Genomic DNA, 27,983 nt, shown 5'->3' on the forward strand with positions numbered 1-27,983 from the left:
AAGTGTAAGATGTGGCTAAGATTCTGTTTTAATCTGAATTTAAAAGTACCAAGTGGGTATTCAAAGAGATATGGTTTAGTGGACTTTAATCCTCTTTGGTTTATGGTGGACTTTGCAGTGTTAACAGCTGGACTTAATGATCTTCAAGGTCTAAAACACCTTTCCTTAAAGGTGTTTCACAACCTAAATGATTGTAGAATTGTAGATTGTAGCAAAATTCTAGAACCTAGCACAAGAAACAACTTCCCCCACATGTTCTTAGTAGAAAATAGTATTCTCTAATTCAGAGAATGTTCTTTTATATATGTGAATTTCTGAAGTGTAGAATATGAAGCAAATTAGTATCTTCAGAACAATATTAGTAGTGTCTTACATGAGTAGATCAGGAAGTGGAGTTTTGAGGAGTGAGAGGGGGTAGGAGGTGAAGCACATTGCAGGTATCTTCCATGTGGTCTATGCTCATGCAGTGCTGATTTTAGGGACCTGCTATTACCCATTCTTGGAAGTGAATGATTTGCAAAGCTGACAGTGCATTTGTCCTGGCTGAAAGATATTCTAGTCTCTAAATTTCATCTTTGTATTGGTGTCCTGGTAGGTGGTGAACTTTTTTCTCTTCTTTCAGTACAGCAGGGATCTCTAGAGGCATCTGAGGTGGTAATCTGCATTCTCTAAAATCATGGACAGTCCAGTGAATAGCTTATTCAAGCTTCAGGTATCACTGGGATTTGGCCAAACAAGCATCTTCAGATCTTCTTGGTCAAGTCCAACTCCAACTCTGTTAATTCAACTTAGGAATTTGTTTGCATATAAAATGTTTCTGCTGAGTTTTAATGGTTTTTGGTGGAGATAGAAGACCTGGTTGAATTACTGCTCTGTAACTTCACTAAGAAAGCCATCTGAGTCACTGTGAGTTATTTGAATCAGGTTTGAATAATGAGGTTTGGATTTACAGCCCATCTTTTACCACCCTTTCAACATGAACCTTTTTTCTTGTGATCAGCCTTGCCTGAAAGACAGTGGACAACTTGGGTCATCCTAAATGTGGACGTGAAGGTTGTTTTAGTAGTAGCATCTCCCCAAGCCTTTTGCCTTTTAACTTGCTCTTAGACTGGTGAGCATAGGCCAAACTCAGGCAGAGTGGCTGTTTAGTTAGACCAGTGGTGACAGAATCAGATCTGGGTTCTACAGATAGAGATTAATCAGGGACTTTCAAAACAAGGCAACATACCTTCACACAGAGGATTATCCTCCTTATGGACAATAAGGGGCTTAGAGTTAGTGAGTGATGGGCAGATACTGACAGGTGAACTATTACAGGGCACATGGAATCCCTTCCCAGCAGAGCTCAGTTGGTCAATTTGAGTGGTCTGACAGGGAGTACCCTCACTTTTCCTAAAATGCTCAGAGAAGTAACAATTATAATATGTGTAAAAGACTTTTTTGCTTACAAAAAAACCCCAACCCGGTCTCTTTGCCTTAATAGGGCAGCAAAACTAAGGTCTCTTGATCTTCCTGTAAGAGCTTCCATCAAGTAATCTTCCTGTAGGTCAGAGAAACCAAACTTAAGTTTCATGACGTGTTACTGTAGGCTTTACTTTGCCAAAACCTTTTTCAGTTTCTTCTGACATGGACCATGCTGAACTCAGATGGTCAGCTCATGAAAATTTGTCTTGTAGGTTCTCCAGATTGAAAGAATGACTGTTCATGTTTCATTGTTGAAGATGAAGCCAGCTAAACCTCTGAAATATCCATGTTATTCTAACGGAAAATGAAGGAAACATTAAAGTTACCAATTATGCTCTTAAGTTACTGCTGCAGGTAAAAGTGATTCATCCCATGCTGCAGGTAAAATTGAACATCCTGCTGCTGGCTTTTTCCATTCTCCTGCTTTCCTCGTCTTTGATTTTTGCATCAATTTCACACTGAAGAAAGGAACCTGTAGTTCAGTTTTTTAGTCCAGGCTTAGGACTGCTGCTGCTATGTAATGGTGAAGGTAAACCATCAAAAAAGAGTTTTTTCCAATACAGGTTTCAGTTGCTCTCTGAAGAAAGACCTCTGTTCCTCTCTTCTGCATGTACAATTGAGTTCTTGCAATATGCTACTTTAAAGAATAATTCCACCTCTAAGTAAACGGTGTACTTTAATGCATTGCTTTCTATCCTGCCATATCTTAAAGAACTTTGCAGAAGGGCTGTACAGTGCCCACCAAAACCATACATGAGAAATGAAACATACCATACTGTCTTGTGCAAGTTCGGAGAAACTCAGCCAAAATGTATTTTACTGGAACTGATACTACTTTTTTTAGAAGTACTTTATTGATACAGCCTTGCACTCTCAGATCAGTCTCAGAACAAGATCAAATTCTGCACATGCACAGAATTAAAGCTCCATGTGTGATTCGTTTGCCATTATTCTGCAGTGCTGCGGCATTTTTAATACATTAACCAAGGTGAGTGTTTAGCACACCCATGGCTTCAGGCACACACCTCGCTCCTGCCCTGAGAGCGGGTGTGTTGAGAGATGGGGAATCTCGCCAGTCCAGGGCTTTGGAGCGCTGATAATTCCAAAAGTTGGATGTGACAGGCGCATCAAGACTTGCCGCTGAGCGAGGCCTTGCAGTGCTTTACTCACTACGTGCTGCCTGCTGTCCTCAGCTGCCGGCCCTCCCGCACATCCCACCGCAGAGGACGGGCACCTCATGCTGAGCTCCCCTCGGCCACGGCCGCACCAATCCCGCCCCACCACGGGAGCAGTGCCCGCCGTGCCGAGTGCGGCCGAGGCCGGCTCGGCCATGGCTAGGCCTGCCATGTCTGGGCCCGGCCGGGGTCGCTGTGGGGACCGGGGACCGGCCCCGCCCCCGCGCCGCGTGACCGCCCCGCCCCGCGGAGGTGTCAGCGCGGCTCTCGCGAGAGGTGACGGAAGCCCGCGGGGGACCCGGCCTTTAATGTGCGGTCCGGCGGCGTTGCGGGTGAGTTTGTAAACACGGCCCGGCCCGGCTCGGCCCGGCGCGGCGGCTCCTCCTCCCTCCGCGCTGCGGCGGCGCCGGGCGGGCGGGGGCGGCGGGGCGGGAGCGGCGCGGCGCGGCAGTGGGCGGGGGATGCCCGGGAGGCAGTAACATGGCGCCGCCGCTCCTCTCCGCGGCAGCCCCCTCCCCCAGCGCGGCCTGCGGCTCCCGCCGCCCCTAGAGCGGGGCGGGGCGGCCCGGCCGGCGCCGCGGACACCGGTACCCGCCCGGAGGTAGGGCCTGGCGGGCGGCCCGGGACGCGGGGCGGCGAGGCGGGTGGGTGGGTGGGTGAGTGAGGGGACTACGGCGCGTCCGGGAGCGGTGCCCCGCGGGGGCATCGCCGGCAGCCGCCCCGGGCCCGGCCCGCGGCGTGGAGGGCGGGAGGAGAGGGCAGCCGGGCCTCGCCTTTCCGCCTCGCCTCTGCTCCGGGGAGGCCGCCAGCTGCGTCCATCTTCGGCTCTGAAGGAGAACTTGCTCCGTACCGGTGCGGAGAAGGGTGCGGGTGTGGGGGATGCCGGGCGGGGGGTAAGGACAGCTCCTCGGCACCAGGTGTTGGCCTGCCTGGTGTCTGGCCACGGAGCTGAACCTCCTGGAGCAGTTGCCTCGTTGACTTTGCCTGTTATTGTGCGTAATGTCTCTCGAGTTGTCAAATAAAAGGTCTCTGAAGCTTTCACTTGAAAAAACATGTCACAGACCCTCAATTAGCGATAGCTGCACGGTGTTTAAACACAAATGTTTTATGTCAAGATGTAACGTCATGTTTAGAGTTAGGGGAAATGTGTGCTGCCATGTTGCTTCTGCAGTCTTACTCATTCTCCAGCATCCCTGTTTTTGGAGGGAGATCCATTAGTGTGTTTATGTGCCCCATTCTTGCACTCTATGTACCTCACTTACTTTTTGTCCTGTTGCTTTCTCTCAGAGGTGTTTATCTTCCAGCAGTGATACTGTCACCTGTTTACTTGTGCTGAAATGACAAATTTGAATAATCTGAACATTCTGAATCATCCCCTACTTTCCAAACAGCGACCACAAACATGGCTGAAATGTATTTTATTTGCCACATTTTAAGACAGTGGTTTTGTTTTCTGTTTGACGTATTCTACTGATGGCAGTGAATGTCACATCCGCACTTACTGCTCAGCATAAAGCCGGGTAAGAGGTAATAAAAACAAATGTTCTGAAGTTTGGGTCATAAGACTGCTAGGTCTGGTTAGATACTAAATTCAGCACGAGCTGATAGGATCAGAGCAGTCCTTGTGGTTCTGGTCTTCTCAGATGTTCAGGTGGAATTTCTTCAGCCATCCACTGAAACAGGTTGCTGCCTGTTAATGGACTTCATTTCAGAGGGACAAACTGTAGTCCAGTTGAATTCACTTGAATTAACTCTGAAGTGTTTATAATTATGCAATCTAGAATCAAAATTGTCAAGCTGTCTTGTTAAAAAACTAAACAATAATTTTGTCAGGGACTGGTTGTTATATAATGCCTCAAAAGAATTGTCAAATAATGAGACCTTAATGTGTACATGAGTGAAGCAGCTCTTTAAAAAATCCATTGGGATTTTATGTTTCAATACTGACATTGTATTCTAATGCTTAATCAAGTAGTTGAGCTTTTGATCTTCTTTACAATGTAGTTGATATTTTACCCTGATTTGAATTCTAGAGACATGAATATTTTTGGTAGGTCTTTTTCCAGAAACTTCTAGACTATGCAGTATCTAATATAAGGTACTTTCAGATCTTAAATTTCATTATATATACTTTTATTAATCTTGCTTTTCATGCTGCTTTCCTTTTGTGACCATGTTGAACAGCATGAACTGTGGTATTATTTTCATTCTTGTTTCATTAAATTTTGAATGGGCCTAGTGCTAAAAATTCCTTTTCTGTCATCAGCTTTTTTTTCTTCTACTCTTAATTAACTTAAACTTACAAATGTACACTTTTACCTCCGTGAAGGTTTCCTAACTTGAAGTTATTTATAGCATCAACATTCTTAATGGTTTCTTAACATAGTCTTGAGTGTCTGTATAAAAATTATGTATTTTCTATTTTCAAAGGAGCAAATGTGATTCAATACTTTTAACTCTTATTTTAATATTGAATAGATTTCAGGTTACCATTGCTCTGCATAACTGAACTGTATTTGTTTAACATATAATATGCACTCTAAGGAGCCTTTGGATACAGTTAGTTACAAAAATATTAGTCAATATTTAATAATTATGCAATCAATGCTTTTTTTTTTTCCACATTTATGATGTACTGTTTTCAGCTTTGTTCAGTGTCAGCTTCAGTTCAGCCTGAGAACTTTTCCATTAGCTTCACTTCAGATAAGAGCTTTGCTTAAGCAAGGCATTCCAAGCAATATATTATGTTTCCTTCCTAGGTAAATCCTGTGGTCATTTATGTAAATGCTTACAGCAAAGAAAAAGATCATTCTGTTTTAATGAGCAAGAGGAATCCTGTAGTGAGATATTTGATATATTTAAAGATTTTTAGGATTGATTTCTTTATAATTCATTTAATTTTAGACTTTAGGGATGCCTTCTAAGAAAATGTGAAAAGCAAGTAACTTTTTGGTAAGCTGGGTTTTTAAGTGTTGTTGAAACAAGTGTAGAAAAGTGAGGTTGAATTTCTAATGTTTGTTAGGTCGAAGATGTTCAAACTTAGATAAATGAACTGGGGAAAGCAAGGCCTAATATCTCTGTAAGCAAATTGTGAGAAGATGGGAGGAATATGACCCCTTCTATATTTCTTTTATGAGGTTCATTGACATTTTGCTTCTCTACAAGAGCTGTATTCACACAGCCTGAATTTTTAGTAAGCTAAAGAAAGATCAGCGGTGTCTCTGAAAAATACTTAAGCCAGAGAGTTGAATTAGAAGCCACCATGTTCAGCCAGCAGAAGATGTTAAGGACCTTCCCTTATGCCATTAGGGCTCTCTGTTTGCCAGAAATATATCTTCTTGTGGAAGAAGCCACTCCTGCAGCTGAAGGAGTTAAATTGCTTTGTTTCTGTATATGTGACTATCTGTGCAATGGCTGTCTTATTGGCACTTGTTAAGTCAATCATACTTTCTTTTGTCTTTAAGTCAATCATCTTTTCTTCTTGTCCAGATGTGCTGGCCTTCATAGAATTTAGACAAATGGTAGAAGATATGGAATTAACTTTAGAAATCAGATATTAGCAGTTAACTAATAATATCAGCAAAAAGTCCCTAACATTTGACTTTTTAAAAGAAAAAAATGGAACCTTGTGCTAGCAGTGTAATATGATGAAGGAGCTCCAGTTTTTCTGTTTGCCAGCCATTGGTAGTTATGAAGTTTAAATATTCTGGACTAGGGCTTATAGTTTTCTTGCAGAATCTACAAGGTTAGTTTCTGCCAATCCCACTTTCATTATGAGGAGGAATGTTTTAAATTTTCAGGTTGTATCTCCTCTATTTCCTTCATTGTTCAGTTTTAGTTTTTAGGACTATCAAATTCAACAGTATTGCACAAATACAGTCAGATCACTTCTGCAAGTGCCCTGAAGTGGTCAAGCATTAATTACACTGGTTTTGCTTCACCTTTCTTCTTTTGCTTTATAGGAAACAGAAAATATAGCTCCAGTCCCTCTAGGTAAGTAGAGCACTTCCTTTTAAAATACAAATTACTTCTTTTCAAATTTATGTCCTTCTTAAGTGGTGTATTCTGCCTACTAACTTCTGATTTTTACTGAAATCACAACTTGCAAATTGTCATGTGTAGAAAATTGTGGAAATAAAAATAGACTCTTTAAATGTGGGAAGTGATTAAAATTTATGGTGTGAATGCTATATGTAAGTGTTGAAAGTATAAAGACACCATGTTCATTTTGATTTTTGTTATTATTTGCTTGGTTGCATGAAAAAGCTATCTTTTAATTGTGAGATGTTTAAATTTAGACAATAAAAATAGCTACCTCCCCCCCATCTAAAGACATCTTGGAAGGAGCTAAGCAAAATACTAAATTCATCTCTCCAGGTAACCATTAAGAGAATGTTATTCTTACTGTGGCAAATATGTTCCATTCACTTTACCTTGAATAAGTATGTACTCTTAAGTAAAACTCTTAAAAGTTGATAAAAGTTAAAAATTTTGACCTGATTCTTTTATGCTTCAGTTTCCTATTATAAAATGAAGCTTTAAAGTAAAATCTTACATTACCTAAAGTAGTTACTCACTATGATGAGATCAACAGAAAAGTTTAGTAAGAGTTAATAATTCTCTACACAGTAAGGCTTTGTATCTTGCAGTAAAAGGGGGCACAATCCCAGATGCAATGTAATGAATAAAAGGAAATGTTGACTAGACATGGCAGCTCTTGAGGAAATGCAAACATCCGTAGGAAAAGGCATCAATGGTGCTGTAACATAAGCACTTTGTAGTGTTTGGACTCAGAGCACACTGAATGCTGATGGACTGCTGTAATTCTGGCTTGTCTCAATGGCCTGATACGGTTTCTGTCCAACTCTCATCTTTTTCAAACCACAATGTACAGATGTTTTGAGGGTTGGAGGGTTGGTTGCAAGTGGTCAGTGTAGCTGCAGGGCTTGGGTGTGCTTCTCATGTAAGCAGCAGGGGATAAATCAGCTACTGCTGTAGCTGCAGACTGACAGATTGTCCTCTGTGGACTGTCCAGTTTAGGAGGGGGACACACTTGTGAAAATATGCCTCTCTTCTTGCATGTTGGTCAGAGGAAGCATGCTGTCCTTCAAAAGTTTTACAGTTTTTGTTTGTTCCTGGGGTTAGTGTGTTCATAGCTGTCTTTTCTGTGCTCAGTTCTGGCAGCTTTCCTCTGTGCTGTTTGTGTCAGCCCTGATGTTACAGGAGGGCAGCCTCTGTATTGCTACGGTGCTTAAAATAATGAATCCCAGGGTAGGAGTGCACAGCCTGTGAGCAGCTCTGTGCAGGGACGTCTTTTCATACACACCTTGCTTTCTACAGGTAAAGTAGAGGCTTTAGCTGCAAGTCTGGTGAGTCTTTAGTAGGTACATGTGAAGAATTACTTTTCTCAGCAAATTTGAAGAAGTTTTTGCAAGGACTCTTGATACATATACATTTTAAACAGCTGCTTAAATGTTCAGTAGAAAAATTTTGAAACAAATTGTCAGTTGTATTTTCCATGCTACTGTATATAGGCAATTAAGAGAAATCAAAAGAATCTTTACCACTTAAATAAGCCAGCAAGACATGGCTTAAGTCAGTGTAGGCTTCTATTCTTTGTAAGATCGTCTTCTAAAAGGTTTTGGAAGCGAGCCTCAGACTATGTAGTAATAGTTTCCACCAAGCGTACCCAAGGTGTTTAATTAAAATCTTATGGAAATATGCAGATAATTGTTGAAGCTATTTTTGTAGCACATTTAAATACGTATTAATGTGACATTTTATGGAGACATTTTTATTTTTTAAATAAGCATATTGCCTTAAGTATTAGTGAATTATTTGGAAACTCATTTTTATTTCTCCATATTAGATATATTTTAAAGATGGATATATACTTATTTATATAGTTTACTGTACCGTTTACATTCCAAACATCATGAAAGAGGCTTGCTACATTTTAAATAGGCATGATCTGAGTGTATTTTACTTCTGTGTTGAAAGTACAGAGAAAACACCAAAAAAGTGAGGTTATTAGTGTGGTTTTAGTACTGAAGTTGATTATATGATTTACTGTAAAGATTATTTCAGGGTTTTTTTGTGTTTAGCTCTGATGCTGTTACAGTGTGACTGGAATTCTACATATGGATTTCTTTATGCTACTGAAATGAATGTGAAGTTTACCGAAGCAAGTTGTGGTTCAGTGGACTGTAGTAAGAATCATTTGAATGTAGTAAGAATCATTGAATGTTCATTTTATCTGAAGAGACGAGTTAAGGCTGGAGTTTCACATTCATATTGGATTCCTTCAGGAACTGTCTTTTTTTCTCTGGGACAAGGTGTTAGCTGTTGCCTAGGTAACAGTCCAGGGTGACTCTAATTCCCCTCTAGGGACAGGGTTATCACTTCATGTATTACATTTCTCATTTGACTGGGTGAGTAACATTTTTGTCAAGACTGCATCTAAGTTGCTATTTTGTTTTTCAGGGGAAAGGTATTTTCTGAATTACTCTTTCTTACTGTGATATTCTCACTTTGAGCAGTCAGTCTACAACAGAGAGAGACTCCTTTGAAATTAGAGTGGCAATTACCAACATTTTTTCCTGAAAATTTGCCTTCTCTATGTTAGTTTTGTTACGTTAGGCAACATGTAATCCAGAAGGAAAAGAGGATGCAAAGGATGGGGTTTGTGTGTATTTTGTAGCTGCAACAGGCTTTTGACCATGTAAAGTCTTCTAAAAGTGTCAGAACATTACCCAAGTTTGGATTGTCCATTGCAATTGTTCACCTCTGTTCCTCACTAGGATATCTTTACAGTATGCTTTAAATTTCAGAGTTATCTTGGATTGCACAGAATTTATCCAGTCAAATTTTTAATTTCTGCAAGGCTGAGATTCCACAGCCCTGCTTGACAACCTGTTCCAGTGTTGTGGGATTTATTTTTTTTTAATGCTGTGTTTTCCTCATCCTCTACACTTGCTCCTAACTTTCTTGGTGTGTCTCATGAATGTTGCATCTCAGTCCTTTTATGATACTCTACCTAAAGTCTGGATCTGACTTTTCTTTATCAATACATGAGATAGTTTATGACAGCAAGCAGATCCTCCTTCTCCATTCTGAACAAACTTTGCTTCCTCTTGTTATGTAATAGTCCAGCCTCCTAACTGTTCTGATGGGGCCCCAGATGTTTTCTCTCCAGATCATCAGCTGTCTGGGTACGGCACTTCAGCTGCAGAGTGCCAGATAAAGGACAGTAATCACTTCCCTTCATCTCACTGCTGTGCCTTTGTTAATTCATCCCAGTAGCCTCTTGTCTTTCAGTGCTACAAGTAACATGATGCTGAATCCTGTTGGGTTTGTTGTCCACCGTGAGTTACAGGTTCTGCCCCAAAGCTGCTTGACAGGCAGTTGCCCCTCAGCCTCCACTGTTGCATGGAGTTATTTTGTTCTATAGGTAAATACAGTTCTTACCAATTTGGCTGCACTAATGAATGCGAGCCCTTTGTTTTCCCATCCTGTCAGATCCAGTTTCTATTTAGATTTAAAATGTCCAAGGTCTTGCTCAGAATGCAAGTGAACTTCTTTTAGGTGCAAGAATTTGAGTGCTTCAACATAATTTTTTTTCCTCAGATGTTATCTGGAATCTCTTTACAAGGGATTACCTCACAGAATTCCATGTGGCCTGCAGTCAAATAATGTTACAAAGATGAGGAAATGAATTTATCTCCAACTTTTTTCCAGTAAGTTTGCCAGAAGGACAGCACTGCTTTTCTTTTTCACAAGGATTGATTTTTTACTTGTATATTAGGCATTCAAAATTCACGGGCTTTACAAACTAAGACATAGAACCAGATAGGAATTTCACATGCAAATATGAGATTTGGTAATACTCCTTAAAAAGAGAAAATAAATGGACCTAAAAGATTTACATCTTCTCACCTACAAAAAATACTGACAGCATGGAGGGAGCTGATTTTATGGCTGAAACTGCATCTCTCAGAGACTGACAACAAGACATGGTAATAGAGTGGAAAAAATGCCCTACATGCACTTCAGTTAATCAAAATCTTCATGCTTTGGATTAAAAGAAACCAAATCATAATTGTTTCTTCACCATTAGACATTTCTGATATAGATATTACTTGTCTACTCATAATACTTATCCATATGTCTGTATTGGCATATGGTGGCATATGTAGCCATTAAATAAGTATACAGTGCCCTATGATGACAGGTTCACAAAAACTAATTCCTCTTGAGATCTAAACAAGACTAACTCTATTAGTCTGAGCCTGCATTTCAAGAAATGAGATTGTTGCATTGCTGAAGAATAGTGGGATAGCTGTTAACTCTGTTGAAGTTCCACATGTTGAAAGGATATACTCTTAAAGTGTCGTGGATAAGGACCTTATTTCTTACCCTGAAGCCTTAATAATGAGTATTCAGACTTGCCCATAATCTTGTTAATATTCCTTATTAGTGAAAGTACCAAGTTCACAGTTTGAACAGTTAAAAAAATACTTCATTCCTTCAGAAATTTGAGACAGGTTATGAACTCTTTGCAGACAGTGGAACAGTCTTCATCTCTGATTTGCTTTGGCGTCCTTTCTTTGGGATGTAAATGTTTCCCTGAATTGTCAGTGCCAAAGACTGAAGTTTCTGGCAGCCATTCATCTCTCTTGACTTCTGATCGCAGCTCAATTTCCCCATTCCATGAAACATATATATTTAGAAGTGACAGTTTAGAATCTCCTGCATGCCATGTTTTTCTTTCTTTGCTGTTGGGTGAACATTACCAAGAGCACTGGGATATCCTCCTCTTTGAAAGACTGTCCAAAAAGGTCTGTACACAGTGTTTTTTTACTGTACAGGTACATCCAGAAGGATCAGATACTGTATTCCCTACAGATCTCTGAGGTAATAAGTCTGAAATTATCTGCTTATGCTTACTTGATATGTCTTGTGTCTAGTGCCCAGATGTGTACCAGAAGTTTACATTCTTAGGATGGTTAGACAGTTTGAGAATCCTTGCAACTCTACATGACCAGTATGCTGGGGATGACATGGGTTTATTCTGCCTGTGATCTTTAATCATAAAAATACCTTTATTCATCTTTATTTGCTTCATCAATCTAAATAGTGTTCAGAGCTATTACTGTTAGTTCTCCATACAAATATTCATTTAAAGATGAATGTATTTCCTCCAAGGCAAAGCCACAGATGCTACAACTAATTAGAGGATGTGTTGAAGTAAACTATTTATTTGAAAAATTGTTGTATTTCATGGGTGAATAGTGGACATTTTCTCATTTATATTTACAAAATCATTCATTATTATATTTTTAGCATGCACAGTAATTAATATCTTCTTTTAGTTACAGTTCATTGCCATGAAAAGGAGGATATGATAGCTTGCCTTATGAAACAGGTTTATATGTGAAATCTGGCAGGTATGTGCATTAGTCTGTGGGGTGAGTATGCAAAATAGCACCAAATATCATTAATACCTTACTTCTTTCTTAAGTATTTTTAGCCTGTCAGTAATTAAGTAGCTGGAACATTATTAAAGTACATGTTTTGTAATTAAATTCATAACAGTTTACATTAAGGGCTATGTGCCAACTTATCTCTAATGATGAGTTTTAAATAAGGATTGTGAAAAGGCTGAGGAATGAACACTACTTCTTCATCCGTTGGCACCAGAACCTTGACTGCATGGTGTTGTTTGCTGCTTTGATCTCTTTTTAGCTGAGAATTGGATCATTATTACAATGTATTTGATTTCAGTGGCAAGTTGTTCTTACTGTGTTTTCAGATACTTCTTGCAGTTAGTCATGTTACATGTGAACGTGTGGATTTCTGCTTGAGATGTAGGTTCGGAAACTGCTGAGGTGGATTTTGTGTAGCTTCCTGACATAGCTTGAAATCCATACTCTGAATCATGGGTATTTAGAATATTACTACAGCTACAAGGCAGAAATTCTTGCCCAAAGAATATTACAATAGCTTGTTGATATATTGATAATTTGTTGCATTATTTGTAAAATTTGTTACATTCTGATTTTAATATAGGTAGCACAACGACCTGTGGAATATGAGTGATGACAAACCCTTTTTATGTACTGCCCCTGGATGTGGCCAGGTAATGGTCTGAACTGAAGTTATTAGCATTGTTCAAATAAAAATAAAACAGTGAAATGTATTTTTAGAGATTGAAGAAAAGGGGCTTATGATAATTACTACTAAGTATTTATGTTTTGCTGAAAAGCAAGAATTTATAGCATGTGGGTCTACACCAGCCAATGATTCCAGTGAAGGTGAAGAGAGAAGTTCATGTCCCAGATGCCAGCTTTGTACTGTAGAACAGAGAGAGGAAGTCAGGCTCTGGACATTGCCTTCCCTCTGGAAGGGCTGCTCCCCCACTTAGTGAGGATGGAAAGACAGACTTAAGTCTCTTAGTGTGATAGAATGCAGAAATTTCTCGTTTATGCTGTATGCAGAGATAGGGTGCATGAGTTATGGAGAGCTGGGCATTTGGAACTCAGGGCAGTAAAGTTCTAAGGGAAAAAAAAAAAGTCCCTTGCTTGTTTCACCCTGTCTTACAGTGATCCTGCATTTTTAATTTCCCTCACAGTTCCATATGCACATGTCCTTTCTCATGGAAACATTCTGAATTACTGTACTCTGAGGTGAATTTAGTTTAAGTATTAGTTCCTGAAAGTTGATTCTTGACATGGATCTCTTATATGTGGAATGACTTAAATTAGTGAGGCATAACCAGAAACATAAATTGGAGCTCAGATGTTCACAAAGAAAATTAAGAATTTCAATGTTTTGTGTAAAATGTGTTCTTTTTAGGAAAGCTGCATCTTGGGAAACATTTTCTTAGATTATGTCAATTGAAACACTAACTTCACCCACAATTACAGATGCATGGCAAATTAGTGAAAATAAACCAATAGTGAAAGTAAGAGTATCTCTTTTACAGAACTTAGGTTGTCTGCTTGCTGCTTTTTTTATAGCATATACCCCAAATATTGGGGAAAGTATACATGAAATGAGCAAACCTGAGAGGTTTTTAAAATGCTGGTAAGGTTTAGATAATTCACAGCGTTTCAGTTGTCTGGCATTGTTCTAGTGTTACCTATTCTACCTGCCTCTTGTTTTATGTAGTAAATTGTCAGGGGCAGGAGCTATAGTATTTCATTTTATTTTACCTTTACACTATTAAATGAAGTGAAGTTTGTGATTACAGATCAATTCTCATTAATGTGGTAATACACACAATGCAGTAATCAAGTAGTGGTGATCAATTACTAGACGTTGTCAAGATCTATTAATACAGCAAATGGCTGTTTGCTGATGGTTGATGGAGGCTGCAGCACTCTGAAATGTTATCTTGGACTTGGACTAATGCAAGTACTTATACTGCAATTTCCCTGGTATATTTAGTTATTACAAACATAACATAATTTGAGTTTTATAATATTTCTGCTTGGTGCTGTTGACCAAGGAACAAGATAGATCTGCCTTGGAGGGTTTCATTTTAACATAGTAATGGTAGTTTTACATGTTGTAAAAGTTGCTTTCTGTGGAATGTCGTTTGTTGTGTTCACACTCCCAATTACAACTGTTTCTTAAAAATTTCCTGCCGCAGCGTTTTACCAATGAGGATCATTTGGCTGTCCATAAACACAAACATGAGATGACACTGAAATTTGGGCCGGCTCGTAATGACAGTGTCATTGTGGCTGGTAAGCATACACTTGTATTAGGTTTGTTCACTTTTCTGCTGGAATGGGCATGTGCTTTATGCATTTTCTGTACATAATGCATAGATTCACATCAAAAGAATGTGATGCGTTTTCTGCACTAAACATGTCTGCAGTGTGTGCTTAGGCAGTGTTTTCTTACATAATTGAAGAGCCAGTATTATTCTCCATAAGTTACTTTTATTCATATCTGATACAAACCCAAATATTTTTAAATTATCAATACTTATGTAATTGATTTAATTATATAAGCATTTAATAAAAACATGCTAATAAAGACAACTCCTAAGAGGACCCGTAACTAAATTAAACTGTATTTCAGTTTTAATTATTCATTGATATTACTTGTCTCTTCAATGTTAAAATATGTAGCATCTTTTACATATCATGGTGATATTAGAAGAATGAATCAGTGATTATTCTTCCAATGGGATAGTAAAAGAAAGATCAAATCTTTTGTTTTCATTTTGGCTTAAATTCAAAATACTTTATTCCCACCTCTGAATTCACGTTATACCCTTAGTAATTACAACTTTTGTCCAGAATCAGAAGTAATCACCAGTGGATGATTGACTGCATTATACATTTGAGAATTTTTGAATGATAGCACACGCATACTTAGCATGTACTAAGTATGCTGAAGTTACAGTCAGTCTGGGGTTTTTCAGTGGTGGAGCAGCCTAAATGAACTTCAGAAAGACTTTCAGACTTTTTCTAGTTTTTTTTTCCTTGTACATTGCTAATGTGTTACAATGAGCAGATTAAAAAAATATTGCTCCTAAACTAGCAGTTAAAAATTGTAAAATTCTGGATGTACTCCTTGTCAATTACACCACAAGAAAAGGGACCTTTCCAATAATCAGGTGTTTATAAATGAAACCATGGGAGTGTCTCTGTGCAGCCACGTTCCAGTGTAGAAACTGTTGTAGACACCAGGCTTAATAAGTCCACATAATCATGCCACTTTACAGTATTTTAAATGCTGGAAACTTTGTGTCAAGTGTAGTTAATTTTGACCTGATAATAACAGTGAAATAAGGCAAATTTACATACTAACAGGAATTTTCTATAAAGATGTTTTTGAAACTTCTTCATGGGATAGTCACCCAGATGCCAGAAGTCTTATGATTCCAGCTTGATCCAGAGGCATCACAGGAGTCAACGCAGTCTTGTGCACAGTCACACTTTCCTTTAGAAGTTTGTGCACTTGGAAGTAACCACTGCTGTTGTCAGATTAGGAAAGGAGGCAACCTGGCTTTGAGCTGTGCACTTCTCTCATCTGTTTTCTGACTAAAAGCCTTCATATAGTCCTTATCTCTATTTGCAAATAGAGTCAGCTTGCTCATTGAAGTGTTCTGCTGTGCACTCGAGAATAGCTCCCTGTGGTTCGTGGCCACAAAGGAAATGCTGTGCTTCCCTGCTAGAATCGGCAGGGTGGTTTGCAGGCTCTGGGTGCTTGTCTCCAGCAGGTGGAGTTTGCCTGCCAGCTGCCTCCCCTCAGGGCAGAATGCAGCCCGAGGGATCCCAGCCGCTTCCTCGTCTCTTTCTGTTTGTTTTTATTCTGAAAATTATTTAGGACAAGTAGGTTCATAAATGGTATTGTAAAAATAAAATTGTGGGGGTTTTATACACTTCTTTTCAGATCAGACACCAACACCAACTCGATTCTTGAAGAACTGTGAAGAAGTGGGCTTATTCAATGAATTAGCAAGTCCTTTTGAAAATGAGTTTAAAAAGGCTTCGGAAGATGACATTAAGAAAGTATGTTCAAAACATTTTTTTCTTCAGATCTTCCACTTTTTTAATATCAGAAATTCCATTGAAAAAGTAAACTTTGGATTTATGTATTGCCTTCTAAACAATACCAATAATCATGTTAGCTGCTTATATGTGCTGTCTGTAGAGAACACAAGTCTATGATTACTCTCCTGAATTTTAGTTAACCTCATTAATTTTCATATTTAGCATTGATAATGGGACACATTGTCCTAATCATGTAAGTATCTAGTATCTATTGAAGTTAACCACGATGGTTTTGATTGAAATTTCCTGAGGTCCTGAATAAGCAAAAAAGGAGTCTGAAAAGTAAAGTTTTTAGCGGAAAGAAAAACACTCATGAAAACAATAGTATGTGAACACTGATCATTTTGATTGGTTTTGAATGCATATGTTACTGTAAGAATCAGTCATCATGATAATGAGAATTAAGTTCTGACTAAATTTTAGAAAGTATCAGTAATTTGGTTATGGTTATATTCATTGTGTGTTGAAATCACTTTTGCCTAGAAGCTGTTGATTACAACATAAAGATCTACTTATTTTTTAGCGTACTGATTGAAATATTATAAAAACTTGAACTGTATCTGTTTAGCAACTTCATGTTTTTGTGAGGAACTTGCCATATTTTTAAATGTTACTGTTGTTATTTATTTCAGTGCTTCCCAGTCATAACTGGTTAGGAACTTAAACATTTAAATACTTCTGCAAGTAAAAAATTTTGTTCAATGTCCCCTTTGACTAATTTTGTCTTTAGTTGATTACCTGGTTGACTTCTATAGGTAGTGATTAAAAATATGGTTTTATACCTACTTATATAAGTTTTGCAGAATCAGTGGCTTCATTTTGTTTCAGTAAAGATTTTGAGAGGTTCTTGTGAGTAGGATGGATTATTATCCATTCCTGTCCAAGCCTCACCCTTACTTTGTAACAGTTGTATCAAATAATGGATTTATAAGTTTACTTTTTTTAGTTGCTGTATGCTGACTGTTTTTAGACCATGATATTTGGTCAAATTGATTTTTGACTTAACAAGACTATTTTCTGTATAGCTCACCACTGTCTTGGAGAAGGTTCTATCTATTGTAAAGTATTTTAAACATTTTGTCCATTTCTTGAGTTGATACTAATTTTCCACGCTGCCCTCTGTATTACAAGAAAAAACACAGTCCTGCCATATCTCTGGATGATTTAACAAAGTGTGGAAAAATGTACCATAATAACACACTTTTTAGGGCATTGATGGTTGAGTTTTTTTCTGTAGTATTTCAGTCACTTGTGATATGAGAAAAGATTCCTCTTCTTACAGTCTTCCCTGTCTATTAGTAATATATTACACAGGAAAACTAGGAATTTAATTGAAAAAAAAGCATCTGGAAAAACTTCTTTGGGAGAAATTTCTTCCAAAAGTATTTAGATAGGAGACTAGACAGGAATATAGGCTTTCAAATCTATAGTATTGTTTTAAGTACTTTGTAGCTCAATTTTTTCAAGGCATTCTAGATGTCCTGGTGAATTTTACCTGTGTAGTAATATAAAATTTGCTTTTTCAATAATTATTAGCTGCAATAAGCTTGAAATTCATCTGTACTAACTTTCTCAATTTGGAAATGTGGTTATTAGGCTTTTGTGCTTTGTAGCATGAGATCTAATAATATACAGAAGGATATAATACCTTAATTTAGCTGTAATTTTTTAACTGCAACACAGTCCTTCTGCAGCTATAATTTTCTTTTGACCCTTGGAAATGGAAAACTTTAGGAATGCTTTTAATTCTCAAGAAGAAAATATTTAGTCTAACATAGGTGTTGAAAGACATTTGTGTAACTGAAGATTGGTGTTCATGTAGGTGCTGGTAAAATAGCCTTGACTGGTAATGCATCTGCATCAAGACCTTTCAAACATCAGCACCTCTGTCTTGTAATGGGCTGATATTTCTCTTCAGTTATTTATATTTTCTTGTTCAGTTTTGTTTTCTAAACATTGACTAATTTTGTTTTACATTGTTGCTCATAGATGCCTCTAGATCTGTCCCCTCTTGCAACACCAATTATAAGAAATAAAATTGAAGAACCTTCAGTTGTAGAGACAACTCATCAAGATAGTCCTTTACCTCATCCAGAGTCTACTACCAATGATGAAAAGGTCAGAACCTTTGTTTTTCCTTTTTTTGGAATTTATTTTTCTGGTCATCTGTAAATGTATTGTATATGGTGATAGCCATGCTGTAGTTGAAAGGAAGAGAGATTTAGTTTGCTACATTCCAGTGGATATATAGGTGACTTGTTCAATTCTTCAGTTAGCTTTGTTCACTAGAGTAATTGCTTCCAGTAAAGCTGGCCATCCAGTAAAGCCAGAAAAGACATAAAATTTAAGATTTACGTTATCTTAGAAAAGACTAAAAGGGCTCTTTATTTTTGTTTATACATCATCATTAGTAGTGATCACTTCAATATGGGACTTGCAGTGTTTTCATCTTGTGGAGTTCTCTTGAAGTACAGAAAATGAAGCAAAATTAGGGAGTTAATTATTTCTAGTCTTCAATAAATACAGATATTAGGAGCAGACCATAATAAAGCATAGAGATGGCTCTAGTCAGTCTTTATGTGCCTCTTCAGTGGGCAGTGTGTGTATGAGGGGCTTAGATGCCTCACTCCCAGGAATCAGCAGGGATTTTTTGGGTCCCAGGTAATTCAGGTTGGAAGGGACTGCTGGATTTCCTGGTCCAGCTTCCTGCTCAAAGCTGGGCCTACTTCTGAGATCACACCAAGTTGCTCAGCACTTTACACAGTCTGGTCTTGAATCCTCTGTGAGAGAGAGGCTGCACAGCCTCAGTGCCACCTGCTTCAGTACCAGGCTGTTCCTGTGGGCAGAGTGTTTTTCTTTGGATCCAGTCTGAACCTCTCTATTTCAACTCTTATACTGCCAGAGGAACTTCTGTGAGGACAACCTTAAGTGTGCGACAGAAGTTGTAAAGAGTTTTAATTCAGATTTGTCCTTACTAAGTTTTCCTGAGTTTCATAGTTAGCAAGGATGAGTAATCATGGTTAATCAAGGCAATCATGCAGTCTCAAAAATAGTAAAAACATTTTAAAGGACTATTATAAAGAGCTGTTTGGATTAAGTGAATCATAGTTCAAATCTTAAGTCTTTATTTCAGAGATTAGTTTATTTTTTTTGCTGCAAATACTTATTCCAAGTAATCTAACTTTGGCAGAAGATAATATTACTACCTTCATACAATCATGTGTCAGTATCCCATTAGCATCATTACAAGTGAAAATTTGTCTCGATGATGCAATTTGGGTGTGTCACTGTGACAGTGCTGCTGCTCAATGCCGTTCTCGTGTCTGATTGTAGAGACAAGCTGAGCAAGGCTGAGGGTGCTGCTTGGAGTGTACAGCTCTACATGACCTGCAGACATTGAGAAATGTGAGCAGAGTGCTGTTCAGTTAGATTTTGTGTTCTCCTTTTGCAGATGTATTGAAGGAGAGAAGGGATTTTTTTCAGGGCATAGATGGTTTTAACTGTAACCATTTTGTTGGCTGCATGTGTTTTAGTAGTCTTAAATGATTGCAGTCTATTTATGTTTGTGCAGGGCAGTTCTAATTGTCCTTGTAGATGTCAAAATAATTCCTTGGGGATTCTCAAAAAAAGTATGCTTAATTATTTTCCAGGCTTTGTAAGAGTTCCATGAGTTCTGTTAGGCTCGGTAAGAGTTGGTACTTTGCTTTGAATAGACCAAGATATCAACAGAAGTGTATAAAGTCTTTAAGCCTTAAAAGTAGTAAGAGCTTTCAAACATTGTAGTTGTTTATTAACAGGACTTTAAAAGGGCAACCCTCAACAGAGTTTTAAAAGTTGATTAGTTGTTGCCAAGTAGCTAACTGCATAATTTAATTACTTTAGAACCAGTTGTTTTCTTATAGTAATAATCAAATACAGTATTAGTTCTGGCCATCTACATTTCTGTATAAAGAATTCTATGTATTTTTGATAGCATTGGAAAGTTATTGCATGAAATTTGCTTTTAGATAGGAAATACTTGCAAATATGCATATCTGAGAACATTTAAAGTAACTATCCTGTTCTGTAATTTCCCATTCAGTGGGTTTTAGCTTCAAGAATAGGAATTACAAGAGTTGGAGAAGTCCTTTTAGTAAGTCTAGTACCTTTGGGTGGGCTTAGACTTCTGTCCTGTAAGGAAAGGTAGGTAATGGTAAGGTCACTTTCACTTAATCTTATGACTGCAAATTCAACCCTGTTTTTCTTGTTCTTTAGGGGAGTATATTTACAATTTATTTTATTCCAGACAAAATTTATACTCCATTAGTGCAGTGCATTAGTGATCTATTAGAATCTTCCATCAGGCTGTTGGGTCTATGGTTTTGTTTTTATATGCTTATAAAATGTCAATTTACTTCAAAGCAGTACTTCTTAAATATGCAGCTTATGTTTTTGCCACGCCGTTGCAGTTACAGGCACCTGCATGCAATTTTCATTGTAGCAAAGAGCAAGTTAGTGTGAAGAGGAGATTGAAAATACTTTTTCAGCTGTATAAACACTCATGAATGATCATGTTCTTTTTTAATGGCTGAAGATAGTTTCTGATCCTGTAAATCATAAATGCCATCTTTAATAACACAGAAACAATTGTTTGTGAGGTTTCCATTTTCAGAATTTTACAGATTTATTTCAGAATTTTGTACATTAATCTTTTGACTATTGCTGAAATCTGGTTTCTATAGAACACTGTGTCTAAAAATTTCATATTGTCCTTTTCCTGATAGCTGTTCAAGCCAGGGAAAGGTCAAGTTTTACAATCAGTGTTTATTAGAACATGCATTAATTAACCTTCTGTTATGAACAGCAAAGGAAGTGTTGACAGAATGCCCTCCCTTACTGTCTCACTTGTATGTGCTTACCTGCTTTCAGCCACAGTTGGGAGGCAATCCCAGCTGCTTGCCCAGAGGTAGGAGGTGGTACTGACACACCACAACTTCTAGGCTGGGTTCAGAAAGTGCTCAGAGTCAGGCTGACTGGGACTCTGAGGAACCTGATCTCATGAAAAATGTTCCTAGCCATGGCAGAAGGGATGGACTGGAGTGTCACTTGCAGCTCCATACAATCTGTGATTCTGTGAAAGTCCTTCCAAGGGTCCATTCTTTATCAAGTGTATATATGATCTTGTAGTCTTTGTTCACATGTAAGAACCACCGTGATGTTGCTTGAATTGTGCAGCTTGTTCAGGCTAGCATACAGATTCAGCTGGTGTTCTGAGCTCTGAATTTCCCACAGTCAAGCAGTTCAGTCTCATTTATATTCTCCCCATGACTCCTGAATAAGATCTGTAAGAGGTTATACCAAATTCCTTACTTGCAAAGAAGTGTTTAATCCTGTACTAACAATATGATTTGGCTTTTTTTTCTGTTTCCAGAATTCTGTACTAGTTACTGAATGCTCATCTGTAGTGCTAAGTACAGTCAAATATTATACCCCAGATTGATACTAAAACAATTTCACTTCCCTCAGCACAGCTCACTGTTATTCTCCAAAAACTCTCATTCACTGTGAATAGTCTTTTAGGTCCCTTGGGAAAAAGCATGAACGAACTAGTGAACCCTGATGACAAATCTAGCCTCTGAGCTTTTGGAGGCAGAAAATTTCATCATCTAAAGTCTTTTCTTTTGTAAAGCCCACAGTTTGCCAGCAAGCTGACAGTTCTATGAATTGCTCAGAGGATCTCACACATTTGTGCATTAATATATAAAATACAAGCAATCGGCTTAGAGAGCTCAGAGTTTCCTACTTAAAGCTTTGTGGATAAATTTTCAGAACTCAAGTTTCATTCAAAGAAGATAATAATCAGTGCAGTCTGTGTGACACAGGTATAGAGATTTCTCTTTGAATTACTGTTTACCAGCAGAGCAACTAAAGTTTGCTGGTCTTAAAAATGTGATTTTATGTATCATTGATTGCAGTAAGCATTGTCAAAAAAATAACTTGGCAAAAAGTCTGTCTGAAGGTAAATTGAAGTCTGGCAATATCAAGAGTTTCCTGAGAAGAAAGGCATTGGTTACAGTAAGGCCTTTCTGGGTTTTCAGAAACAGCAAATAGAGTACAGCATTCAATTGATAATGTGCTTTACCTGGTTGCTAAGCTAAGAGCTATAGGGATTTCTGTCTACTCTTTATTTGCACCTAAGAAAGTTTAATTTCTGTGCTCAAATATACGGGATATGCATGTATTTTGCAGAGCTCTGAATATAACATTCCAAGTACTCTTATCACTCTAGTTAGAGAGCTACAGAAAAAGGGTCAAAAAATTTTTTGTTGTTATTGTTTTTACTGAACCATAAATGTCTTGTTTCTTTTGTTTAAATCCAGAACAATGGACTGAAACTGAAATGTACATAAGGACATCATAAAACATTTTCCTTATTCGGAGTGTGGGTAAACATGGTGGTGCTGGTAGTACCATGGGTTTCTTGGGGAAAAAAATTAAAATCTGATCAAAACTGAATTAGAAGCAATAAGAAATAATAGTAGCCTTAGAATAAATTGAGCCAGGTTTGTCGTAAAAGTAAAATCACTGTTGTTGAAACAATTTTACTTTGGTGGTTTAAATGATTCATCCAGAGGGAGTTTTTTGAATGTTTTTAATTGTATAACTGATTCTATTTGCATAATGTTACAGAAATTCTGATTTGTTCCATCAAACTGCATTCATCTAACAGTTGGAATTAGTGGTCTGTAATTGTATTTTACAAACTGATGAAGCTTTCTTTTTCCTCAGGAAGTGTCACTGCAGCAGACTGCACAGCCTACATCAACAATAGTTCGTCCAGCGTCGCTCCAGGTTCCCAATGTACTGCTTACGAGTTCTGACTCAAGTGTTATTATTCAGCAGGCAATACCATCACCAACTTCTAGTACTGTTATCACCCAGGCTCCATCATCTAACAGACCAATAGTGTAAGTTACATAAATCTTAGTAAAATGTTTTCTTGCAGAATTTGAAAATCTGATTTACTTTCAGTTATTGTTTCTGCAGTTAATATATGAATTTGAGATGCTTTGGTGTAATGTGGTGCTTTACTACACATGAAACATTGGACTTTCACTACATGTGAGATATAATGCTATGTTCTCCACATCACTAAGTTCATATTTTTGATCTCCAAATAAATTATACATTACACCTGTAAAGAAACGAACCAATTTAAAATAATGTGTAAACTTGTTCTCTTCTCTGGATAAGTTTTCTTTTATATAGTTCATTCCTTTTTCAGTCCAGTTCCAGGTCCTTTTCCTCTGCTGTTACATCTTCCTAATGGACAAACCATGCCTGTTGCTATTCCTGCATCTATCACAAATTCTAATGTGCATGTCCCTGCTGCAGTTCCAGTAAGTAAGCATGATGCTATATTAATTTGAAAGTGGAGCAGATTTGCATAAGTGCAGCATAGAACTTAGTTTTAAGCACCTTGATAGCTGTTTTGGCTTCAGAGGGTAGTGCTGTCAAATGCTCTCTATTATGATAACATACTCAGGTTTTCTTCATTTTTATACTTTATCTGGTCAGCTTGTTAGACCTGTCACCATGGTGCCTAGTATCCCAGGAATCCCAGGGCCTTCCTCCCCACAGCCAGTGCAGTCTGAGGCTAAATTGGTAAGTGAAAAACTCCATTATTCCTCAAGAAGAATAACTTGAGAAATTAATTACATTCTATTGCTTTTTAAAACAGCTTTAGTTTTCTTTTATTAGTCTAAATTCTGCAAATACAAATTTAATAAAACCAGAAAAATAACAGCTGCATTTATTTTACAGTTCTTTCCAATTCCAGCCTATGTTAGTTCTGTTCTTAATGGCCATTTTTATTTTATTTTTAGTCATTCTTTTAAATAAATTTTCTAACTAAACTCCTTCTTACTCCTTGTATCAGAGGATCAGAAATGCTAGCTGGGAGAAAACAAGATTAGTAGCATGTGAACATTTCTTTCAGAGAAGCAGAATGTTTCTGCCTAAAAGAAGGATATTTCTTAAACTAAGAAAAATATGGGTTTTTTAATGTTTTCAGACTCCCAACTGAATATAATCCATTTGGCAAGAGTTTTGCAATTAAATATGTAGTACTCATGTAGTTAACAAATTATTCTGTGTGGAGCTTGTTTCTGTTGTGTTGGGTGTTTTTGGGGGGAGTTGAGGAATATTTGGAAAATGTCTAAAACAAGCAAAAGATGGGTTTGGTTTTTGTTTGATTGGGGGGGTTGTCCTTTTTACTTAATATTAGTGACCATTTAAGATGGTAGTTTGAATTTATCAATTTATTGAAATATTTTATACAGCATTAGGCAGTCACTTCTCTTTTTTTTTTGTCTTGTTTGTTCCAACTGTTCTAAAGCAATAGAAGATCTATTATTAAACAATAATTAACCCATTTATATATTTACAAGATGCCTCCATGAACAGTATCTATCATATGAAATAGTGTTCCTCTTTCTTCGGCTCTTACTTTGTGCTAAAAGAGAATCAGGAACACCTGCTAGATAAAATACCTTTTTCTGCATTGATATTGGTAAGTGGGAGGATGCCCTTAACATTCTTAGATACCTAGTTTCTCTTGATCTAAACCTGTGGGCTTTCTTTCCTTACCTGTTTTCTCTTCTCAAGCCACAGTATGAGAAACAGTGAGTCTGGTTTTTCTGGAGTAAAGGGATTCCCATAGAGTGAGCACACCTAGACCACATTCACCAAATAGTGAAACTGCCGTGGAGAGGTGCACTGACTCTGCCTAATGCTCTCAGGTCTTCCTTCATTTCCCTGCTCTGCTGAGCACAATGACTTCTGAAATAGTACAGAGGAGGATATATGGGAAGGAGGTCTGTTTTTGTGCATCCTTGTCTCCCTGGGAATGGGAAAAGGAATCTTTTAATACCTCAGAAAATACTTAAATGTAACCAGCTCTTACAAAATTAATTTACCTTAAATCCAGGAGAGAAGAATGTAAAACAAGTGAAAGCAAGAACTGTTTTCTCCGAAACTGGACATGTTTTAGAGTCAGGAGACTCCGCTCTGAATTCTGTTGGAAATCCAGGAGGAATTGGTTCCAAATAATTTTTTAGATGAGCAAGAAATTAGGTTTTTAAGTGTATTGCTGAGTGATTTTCTCTTAGAATGATTTAAAGGCAGAGAGGAAATACATGTGTGTGGTGAAGACTTTGATCTCACATTGGAAGAAGCAATCACTCAAATGCAAAGGAAAACAAAGATCATTAGACTTAAAATTTAACAGTCTCATTAGCCTTCTCGTTACAATTTAGCTAATATATGCACTTCAGTGATTGCTTATCTTTTTTTTAAGTGAGACTGTAAAAAGGGTATTTGCAGTATTTCCTTTCCTTGTTGCTTAACATGAAGCATGAGCAGAATTCAAGAATATCAGAATTATGTATATTTCTTGTGCTCATTTACTTTTATATAGTGCCTATTCACAAAAATAAAAAACCTAATTTCTTATCCCCCTGAAAGTAAAAGCAATTTAATGAGAAACTTAATGTTTATGTAGAAAAGCCTCCAAGAGTAAGACTAATGCACTGTGCCATGGGATGCATTGTTGGCAGATACGTGATGGTTTATTAACTGCAAAGTTCAATTTAATTTTTAAATTCAAATCTTTGTGATATCAAACCCTTTTTTTCATGTCTCTCTTTAAAATAATTTTGCTTGCTGCATAGTAAATTCTCTGAAGGTCTGCAGAGCAGGTTTATTTTTCACTTGTGTTCCTGGTTAAGCCAACAGAAGACAATATTTAGTTTTACAGCTCACTTTTCATTTCATCAATAGTTCACATTTAATATTGAAAAATAAGCTAATACACTGAAATTTAATAAATGAACACTGTATGCCTCATGTATTAGTGGTATACTGCAATTTGTTGATTTATTGGTATGGTTAAGTTAGCTGAACTCTGGGAACATGCCCTGTGTCCTTTTGCCTATTGTGGCCACATTTCTCCTTCATGTTGGGAGGCAGTTCTGAAGGGCAGAGGAGTCCAGGACATGGTTTCAGAAGTAAATCTTAAAGGTGCAGGAGTGGGCTGTCTCCACATGCTGAAAGATGAGCCAGCAGTGAGGGTTGGCCTGGCTGAACAGAGAGCCTTGGCTGGAACACAGGAGAAAAAGGGAAGTGTGTGACCTGTGGGAGGAGCGGCTGGCAACTCGGGACTACGTGGATCTTGTGAAGTTATGCAGGGCCAAAGCCCAGGTAAAACTTAATCTGGTTACTTTGTAGAAGATAATTAAATATATTTCTCTAAGTATATCAGCAACAAAAGGAGGTCCAAGGAGAATCTCCATCCTTTATTGGATACGGGGGGAAGCATAGAGGCCAAGAATGAGGAAAAAGCAGAAGTACTTCATGCCTTTTTTTGCTTCAGTCTTTATTAGTAAGACTAGTTCCTCTCTGGGTACCCAGCACCTTGAGCTGGAAGACAGCTGTGGAGGAGAGCAAAGCCTCTCTAATCCAACCTGCTACAGCCCTAAGACACACAGAAGGTTATGGGACTAGATCGGATCCCTAGGGTACTGAGGGAGCTAGGGGAGAAACTCAGTACAGCCACTTTACATCATTTACCAGCAGCCCTGGCTAACTGGGGAGGTCTCAGGTGACTGGAGGTAAATGTGATGCTCATCTTCAGGAGGAGCTGGAAGGAGGATCCAAGGAACTGCAGGCCTCTCAGCTTGACCTCTGCACTGAGGAAGGTCATGGAGCAGATGGTCTTGATCATCATAGCACACACAGAACAGGCAGGATCAGATCCAGCCAGCATGGGTCTCTGACAGGCAGACTGCTTGACTGACCTGCTTGGCTTCTGTGACAAGGTGACCTACTTATGGTGGATGAGGAAAATGCTGTCAGTGTTGTCTACATGGACTTTACTAAAGGCTTTGACACTGTTTGCCACAGCATTCTCCTGGGGAAACTGCTCATGGCTTAGACAGATGCAGTCTGCTGGGTAAAAGCACTGGCTGGATGACTGAGTCCAAAAAGTGGTGGTAAATGGAGTTAAATCCAATTGGTGGCCAGTTGCAAGCAGTGTTTCCTAGGGCTCAGTGTTGGGGCCAGTTCTATGTAGTATCTTTATCAGTGGTCAGGACAGGGGAATGGGGTGCTCCCTCAGTCAGTTTGCATATGGCACCAAGCTGGGCAAAAGTTTTGGTGTGCAGAAGGGTAGGAAAGCTCTGCAGAGGGAACTGGATAGGCTGAATCAGTGGGCTGAGGCCATTTGTATGAGGTTCTACATGGCAAAGTGCTGGGTCCTGCTCTTGGGTCACAGCAACCCCAGGCAGCGCTACAGGCTGTGGGCAGGGTGGCTGGAAAGCTGCTTGTTGGGACAGGACCTGGGTGTGCTGGTCAGCAGCCAACTTAACGTGAGCCAGCAGTGGCCAGGTGGCCTAGAAAGCCAGTGGCATCCTGGCTTGTATCAGATTCAGCAATAGTGACAAGCAGCACCAGGGCAGGGGCTGTTCCCCTGTACTCGGCACTGGTGCAGACACACCTTGAGTTCCGTGTTCAGTTCTGGGCCCCTCGCTGCAAGACAGACATTGAGGTGCTGGAGCATGTCCAGAGAAGGGCAGGGGAGCAGGTGAAGGGTCTAGAGAGAAAGTCCTTTGAAGAGTGACTGAGGGGGCTGGAGCTGTTTAGCCAGGAGAAAAGGAAGCTCAAGGGGGATCTCCATGCTCTGTACAGCTACCTGAAAGGAGGGTGTAGCCAGGTAGGACTCAGCCTCTTCTAAACA

The 27,983-nt window shown here is 38.5% G+C and overlaps 1 protein-coding gene across 4 annotated transcripts in view; it reads left to right on the forward strand.

The window, feature by feature from the left end:
* Window positions 1-2,871: 2,871 nt before the first annotated feature.
* ATF2 (activating transcription factor 2) overlaps window positions 2,872-27,983 on the forward strand; it is a 48,764-nt gene continuing 23,652 nt past the window's right edge. The window contains exons 1-10 of one of the 4 annotated variants that reach the window (XM_071434860.1): window positions 2,872-2,971; window positions 6,602-6,632; window positions 12,011-12,085; window positions 12,708-12,777; window positions 14,293-14,389; window positions 16,050-16,168; window positions 18,200-18,328; window positions 22,979-23,157; window positions 23,475-23,589; window positions 23,768-23,854. In XM_071434860.1, coding sequence (XP_071290961.1) covers window positions 12,730-12,777; window positions 14,293-14,389; window positions 16,050-16,168; window positions 18,200-18,328; window positions 22,979-23,157; window positions 23,475-23,589; window positions 23,768-23,854 — 774 coding nt within the window. In that variant the 5' untranslated portion in view covers window positions 2,872-2,971; window positions 6,602-6,632; window positions 12,011-12,085; window positions 12,708-12,729. Of the gene's footprint in view, window positions 2,972-3,100; window positions 3,241-3,379; window positions 3,492-6,601; window positions 6,633-12,010; window positions 12,086-12,707; window positions 12,778-14,292; window positions 14,390-16,049; window positions 16,169-18,199; window positions 18,329-22,978; window positions 23,158-23,474; window positions 23,590-23,767; window positions 23,855-27,983 lie in introns of those variants that run through there. The other 3 variants (XM_071434861.1, XM_071434862.1, XM_071434863.1) reach the window with 3 other exon arrangements.

Source organism: Agelaius tricolor, unplaced genomic scaffold (genome assembly GCF_023055355.1).
Source record: "Agelaius tricolor isolate 1412-34295 unplaced genomic scaffold, bAgeTri1.0.p SCAF_10, whole genome shotgun sequence".
Classification (NCBI taxonomy): Eukaryota; Metazoa; Chordata; class Aves; order Passeriformes; family Icteridae; genus Agelaius; species Agelaius tricolor.